We start from the raw sequence: 7,164 nt of genomic DNA, 5'->3' as shown, positions 1-7,164 counted from the left end.
TAGAGTTTTAGAGATATATTGGATATAAATGAACTGTTTGGTGGAAAAGTAATAGTTTGAGAGGTGATTTTTGTCAAGTACTATAAGTAGTTGCAAAATTGACGAAAGCAGAAAGTGTAAAAGCTAGCTTGCCAAAATTATACTTACGGCCTCAAATGAAAAATATTCAAATGACAAGAAATATAAACATAAGAACAGATCCAACATTTGTCGGAACCGAAGAAGTGCATCCAATAAAAGATGATTTGATTCTTCTAGAACACTTGGTTATCAACCTAACGGTAATAGTAGTGCATTTAATAAGGAAAATATGTCCATCATTAGATTAAAACGCAATTTGTGCAAATTACATGATAGAAATTAAAGAGCTATCTTAGCTAGCAAAAATGAATATATTGATAAACTAAAATAAAAGGTTGATTGCTAAGTTTTATGGTAAAAACAAAATATTTTTCAGTTTTAACTCGCAAAAGATACCAATAATTACTACCAAGAAGAATACTTAAATGCTTTAATACCAAACGGCCGTCTACCGTACATGTTTTTTGTCAAGTTCATTATTTCTTACGTATGTTAGTGTCACCATATATATATTAGACTAAGTTAAAATTGATCTTCCATTGCATATAGGTTGATTTTGAAGAAAAATATGTCCGTTCTGCTACTAAAAACTTAGATCCGGTGAATAACTTATGTAATACACATATGGTATATAGAAGTTTTGACAATAACGTCATACATGCAGAACTTATGATAATGTCAATGTGCTTCTAAGTATGTGTTTATCCCGAATTCAACTTTCAGCTTCCGAAACTAAAGAATATCCTTTTAAATTTGTGTGAAAATAATTTTTAGTATGTTTATGTTTTGTAGTTATTTAAATAAGCACAAGGACAAACATCCTAAATATTGGACTATATTTACAATAATATATTTTATTCCACGAATAACTATATGTTGCACTTTCAAGAGAGATATCAACATCGACAACAACAATGCTGGTTATGGCAGAGCAACCAAAGTATTAGAAGGAAACATACACAAAAAAAACATCGTCTATAAAAAAATATTCGGTAAGATACCATCACATTAGATACCTTTAAGCTACAATACATAATTTTCTACTAAATATGACTAAAATTGATCATTTGTGTAAGTTGTGATGATATCCTTTAATTTTGAATGCACATATTATACTAATGTAACAATATTTTTTGGCATTTAGATAATTTTTGTATTATTATATATAAAATTCTTCCATTAATTAAATTTTATTGTTCCTTCATATAAATAAATATTTAAACAATCATGTGCCATTATAAACGTGCAACGCACGTTTATAAATAAACTTCCACATCGTACAAGTTGATTTTGAAGCAAAATAAATTCATCGTATTGTTAAGAAACTTAGATACGTCAAATAGTTTATGTAATAGTATAAGAATAATATGTAGAAATTTTCACAACAATGTTATACATGCAGAAATTCTAATAGGTCAATGTACTTTCAAGCATGCGTTCATCCCCAGAATTCAGCTTTCGCCTCTTGAAAATGAAGAATATTCTTTCAAATTTATCGAAAAATAATTTCAGTACACTTGTGTTTTGCAATGGCAACAAATAAAGTACAAGGGGGAACAATTTCAAATGTTGAACTGCATCTGCCACAACAATTTTTTTTTTCGCACGGACAATTATATTACTGCATATTTAAAAGGAATATCAATATTTACAACAAACTATAAGTATAAAATAATATTATCTTACTAACATGACTAAATTGATCGTTTTTGCAGGTTCAGATAACGATGCCCAATCATTTTGAATTTACGTCTTATGCTAATGTAATGGTATTTTTCGACATTTAAATAACCGTTGTATTCTATATAATTCTCTGATTACTTAAATTTCATGTTCTTTCATAAAAGAATTGCCAAAATCATTAGGTACAACTTTTAACGTGCAACGCACGTTCATATAAACTAGTTATCTTAAAGGCGGCTATACTGTGTCATTTCTGAAAATGCAGGGTGCCAATTGCCATTTTTGCTCGTCTTCGAACCTATGTTATCAGCACTGTTTCTGCCTTAGTGATTATATTAGGTGCTTTGTGTCTAAGGGGTCGTTTGGTAGGATTTATTAGGGACAATAATAAATATATTAGCTTTGGTATTATTAATCCCTTGTTTTGACAGTGTTTTTTAATCTATGTTTTATATTATTCTTCTACGTAGCAAACCATGGCATTAGTATTATTATGATTTTTAATACATGGATAAGCATGTATAAAGACAACTACTCTTTCAAAATATTTTCCAAATCCTCTTCCAAGAATATGAAGTGTATTATTGTAAACAAATAATTTTTTTCCAAAAATAATGAAATGCATGTTATTTTTAATACACAAAACCCGGTGGCGGAAGCATGATTTTCACTAAGGATGTTCCAAAAAGAAAAAAAAAGTTCAAAAAATTATAGCTAGTGGGAATTCAACCAACGACCTTACAAAGGTTTTGACCTCCTTGACCACTAAGCTATACTTTTGGGCTGTGTCAGGGGGATTCAAAACATAATATATAAAGGTAAAAAAAACAGATCTTGCCTTAGACATACAGTGTAATTTTCGGCAAAAGGGATTCTGTGAACCCCTTCCGCGTCCCTAAAGCCCCTGACCAAACCAAATAGTTGATAAAAAATAATTATGGCATAATTAATCTCAGCATAAATGATCTCAGTATTACCATATTAGCATTATTAATACATCATATTCAGTACTATTCTTATACATCCTACCGAACGTACCCCAACTGTTTTTATAATGATATGGTTTTTTGACCAATAAAGCATCTATTTACCTTGTTTGGTCATCTATATATGAACTGAAGATGACCATAAGTCTTCATTAAGTTAATTTATCATGTTTTTCCCTTGATATTTCTTCCTGGCCCTTTAGTTAGCCTTAGTGAATTAACTGCAAATGTTATATTTAAGTTGTCAAAAGAATAGAAAAATGCATTACTTGTTGCAAATGAACCATCAAAAGGTAAAATTATATACCATCAGGTTAAATTACCTACGCAACAACTAACTATTCATAGTAAGTCTGAAATGGTAACATTATAGAGTAAACAACCGGCTGCACAAGTTAAAATACAACAACATATCCAATATATTCTCACATGTTAAAATATACTAATAATATAAAAATACCCAATATATTCTCACATGTTAAAATATACTAATAATATAAAAATTATTTACGATATCAGTGTATATGAGTTAAATCTATTACATACTCATGTACCTGATAGACCAAAGAAATTCGATGGTTTCATTTGTAGCCTCTTTCAAAAATTATCTTCTTACTTTCAGTTAACTTCTTGCAATTGTGTATTTACAGAAAAATTCACATACTTGCATGTAAGATTTTACAGAGTAATAGAAACTGTTTTATGCTGTCCAATTGTCTTCTACTATTTTTTAGTTTAACTATCAGGTATCTAGAACTTACTGATCAAATGGAGAAAGGTTCCATCTCGAGAACTCCAGTTAAAGGTGGAAGGATCTAATTCGTCCCACCATATCCATTGGAGTAACCAATTGTATCATATTCAGGATTCAACAATATGAATAGAAATCACAAAGCATTTCGAGCAACATCTCTTGCATGATGATCACATCATGAAGAACTGTTAAAAACTCCACTGAGGAGTACAATCCTAAACTTGTCTATCACCTGCAGAGCAGTTTGAAACATAAAACTAACATTTGTTGAGTATGTTGCAATCAATACAAACCAGAGAAGACAAAAATTTATGGATGAGAAAAGACAATTGAAGCGTGCGGAGAGGATCTTGGAAAGCTCAGGAACGTCTGTTCCATTTTATCCCGAGACACATCATTCCCTATGAATCCAGCAGCAATGACCAACTTTTCTAGCACTGTTGCATTTTTTAGCAGATATTTTACCAATAGAAGTACAAATTTAATTCCACTTAATGATCCAAGAAAGTTACTGAACTTGATGGTCTTCAGATGTGGCAATGAGCAGTTACCATTATGTGTCTCAAACCTCCTGACCTGTTCAACCTCATTTGTGTAACTCAACAGCCGGTCCTGCAGGAACAATCCGCTATGTTAACCAGTTATTCTCCGAAGATGGAAATTGAAAGTCAAGGAGTTAATTGTGGATAAAATTAAAAAGGAGATGAATTTTCAGATTTAAGGAGCATGTCAAGTGCTTAGCAAATGTTACAAAGTGCTACATGCAAAAAACAAATAGAATGTTTGAAAGCTTCATTGAAGCTGATGCTTCGTCTCCTCGTGTGAAGGTGAGTACTACCACCCCTTGTTAAACATCTTTATCAACAAAGTTGACTGTAGAACTGGATGACTCATAAGCTGATAGTAATAAGATGAAGTTTCTGCCAAAGCAGCTCAAACTGAGCTATTTCCTTGAGGAAAATAACTTGAGAGCAGATTTAGCAAAGAGAAATGATCAACTTTTTAGACTAAAAAGCAGATCCTGAACTCCTTGCCAAGTAGCATTAAAACTTTCAAATACAATTATTGTCGCAGATTGGAAAATCCTCCAATACAGGAACACTATTTTTACTTACACATTAGAGGCTTATCTCCTACAGTTTTGTCACAGTAGGAGAATCCTCAATCTTGTCTTTACTTGAGGATTGAACCGGATCAATTCTTACATTTTCTTTTTAAGTTAAGGCATTCAAGTCCCCCCTCTTCGTAACCTTTTATTATTATTTATGAAATATACCACCAAGGTGGTTAAAATTTTTTATAACAAAAATTCAGTGACTTTTATCTCATAAGTACTTAAGATAAGAAATATATTGATATATATCGCCTTCTTCTACCACTAATAGTTGCTTGACAAACATGAGTAACAAGAATAGAGGTCTAAATGGAACTTACTATTGGTTTGTGATTTTTCCAGTCAATGATCAATGTCTCAACATCCGATGAACTCTGCAGAAGGCTGTAAATTCCAGCGAAGTCCAAGTGTTTTAAGGCTGCATTAAGCTTTAAGAATTTGCAGCTTGATTGTGGAGATTGCCAACCTCTCAACTCCAGTATGGGAAAGCACTTACGAACCAAATACATAAACCAGAATATGTCAAACAAGGAAATGCGACACACCTAATAAATGACATGCAAATAGTTGAATAATTTGTAAAAACAGCTTGGATTATATGACAGTGTTTTGTCACAAGCCACATCAAAGTGTTCAAGGTTTGTTGGAAATCTAACTTGATCATTAATCACTTAGAAAAACCGATTCACATGACTTAAGAGTATGATCACTGTAAATCAATTGTCCATTGCAGATTCTTTATTCTCACAGCATCATTAAAAAATATGTTCAATAGACTAAATTGGCGATGAGAATGTTATTCTTCAGTAGTTACAAACTTAGTTATCACATTATCCTACGTAGTGGAACTGTTAATGTTACTAAACTGATAAATTAATAGCAAATAAAACGTCACAAGATGAAAAAAGAAAATCTGAATTTTGGATAATCAAAGAGTCAAGAGTATGAATAAACCTCGATGCACAAGGGACCCAATTCAAGATTCTTGACATGGGCAACACTGAGAAGAAGTTCCTTCAAATATCTACACTCCTCCTCCAATTTCTCTTTTTCATCTTCAAATTCAATAAAATCAACATTAAAATGAAGGACTGCAGTGACAAGTGAAGCCACATTGCTCTCGTGCAAGCGTATCTCATCGTAGAAGAACCCCGAAAGTACCAAATTTCGAATATACGGGGCAATTATTTCGAGCGAATTGGTATCCTCTTCATGCCATTTGTTACAACGATCATTTTCATCATTTAATATGATCAATTTTCTCAGCTTCACAGAGCTGATTTCCAAACGACTAATGCCCAAAACACTATCCAGTTCCAAGCTCTCCAAGTTAGGGCAACCGGACAATATCTTCTCCAACACACTATCCGTCAATTTCAGGTGACCAATTGAAAGAGAAACGAGACTACTCCAGTTCACACTACCAGAAGGGTTTAGCTGGCAGTTGTCTAAAACCAAATTCCTTAACGTCGTATTCTTAAACGCAAACTGAGGAAACTTATATGCGAAATCTGGAAAACTGACACATGCAAATTTAAGTGTGAACTCTTCAACATTAGCAACCTTACTTGCAAAATGTACCCAAAAATCCACATCTTTAACAATATAATATTTATATCTAAACGGAAAAACCCTAAATGCTTTGATTTTCCCGTAAGACCTCCAATAGTGAAGCTCTCTACTGGTGGAAGCTACAAAAGTGAGAAGTTCCTTTTTGCTTCTTTCATTAGAGGGATTATTAGGGACGCCGAAATTGAGCGACACTGCAACGGACCTCCAAAGAACCCGCCATCGCTGAGATAATACGCTGGTTCTCACAACTTCTTTTCCCTCCGGCAACATAGAAAGTATGTGGAGTAGAACTTTGTCGGGTAAATGACTGAGTCGGTCTCGATCTCCTTTCGCCATGATTTTACTCTCTTCCATGGAGTTTGATGAGCAATGAGTATGAGCGTCGCCGATTTTGTGCATTTTGTATTGCGGAGGGCAATTTCGGGTTTGGGTCAGTGGAGTTAGAAATTGGGCTTAGAATTTGTTGTTGGGCTTTTGGGCCCTAGATGTTATACAAATAGCATGATGTAGCCAGTTTTCGGATTGGTAATTAAAAATGTAAAAATTGCACGGGGGGTCCTATTTGGGCGCCCCCTTTTAACCTGTACCTGCTTTGTCTTTATGTTTGCACCCGTACCCGTTTTTTTGTTAAAAGCCATTTGAAATGACTATTTTACCCTTCTTTATTAAAAGACTACTTTCTCTCCAAGTATACGCTAGTGCTCTACTGTTTCTCTCTCCCGTTATTCGCGTTTTTCTATTTTCTCTCCTCAGTAATCAAACGGTTTTCGTTGTTCTTTCGAATTTTCAACTGCTAGTCGTCGTTGTTCCCATATTACGATTTAATCACAGGTACACTGCATTAACTTTCTAGGTTTTGTTTTATGATTTAATTTCTGGTTTTGGGTTTTGATATTCATGTATTTATGATAGGGCTTAGTTTGATAGGTTGTTCATGTTGTTAATGAAATTTCTATAAATTCTTCTGTGATTCG

General features: G+C 33.2%; 1 protein-coding gene across 1 annotated transcript; it reads right to left on the bottom strand.

Moving 5' to 3' along the window:
- Positions 3,535-6,578, bottom strand: LOC109232934 (F-box protein At5g03100-like). Its single transcript, XM_019398629.1, has 3 exons — positions 5,573-6,578; positions 4,939-5,109; positions 3,535-4,116 (listed from the first exon to the last, which is right to left on the bottom strand). The coding sequence occupies exons 1-3, from the start codon at positions 6,542-6,544 to the stop codon at positions 3,814-3,816; spliced, it is 1,446 nt and encodes a 481-aa protein (XP_019254174.1). The 5' UTR covers positions 6,545-6,578; the 3' UTR covers positions 3,535-3,813.

Source organism: Nicotiana attenuata, chromosome 10, assembly GCF_001879085.1.
Source record: "Nicotiana attenuata strain UT chromosome 10, NIATTr2, whole genome shotgun sequence".
Classification (NCBI taxonomy): Eukaryota; Viridiplantae; Streptophyta; class Magnoliopsida; order Solanales; family Solanaceae; genus Nicotiana; species Nicotiana attenuata.
Note: the sequence above shows the minus strand (reverse complement) of the source record. Positions and strands in the feature narration are given on the sequence as shown.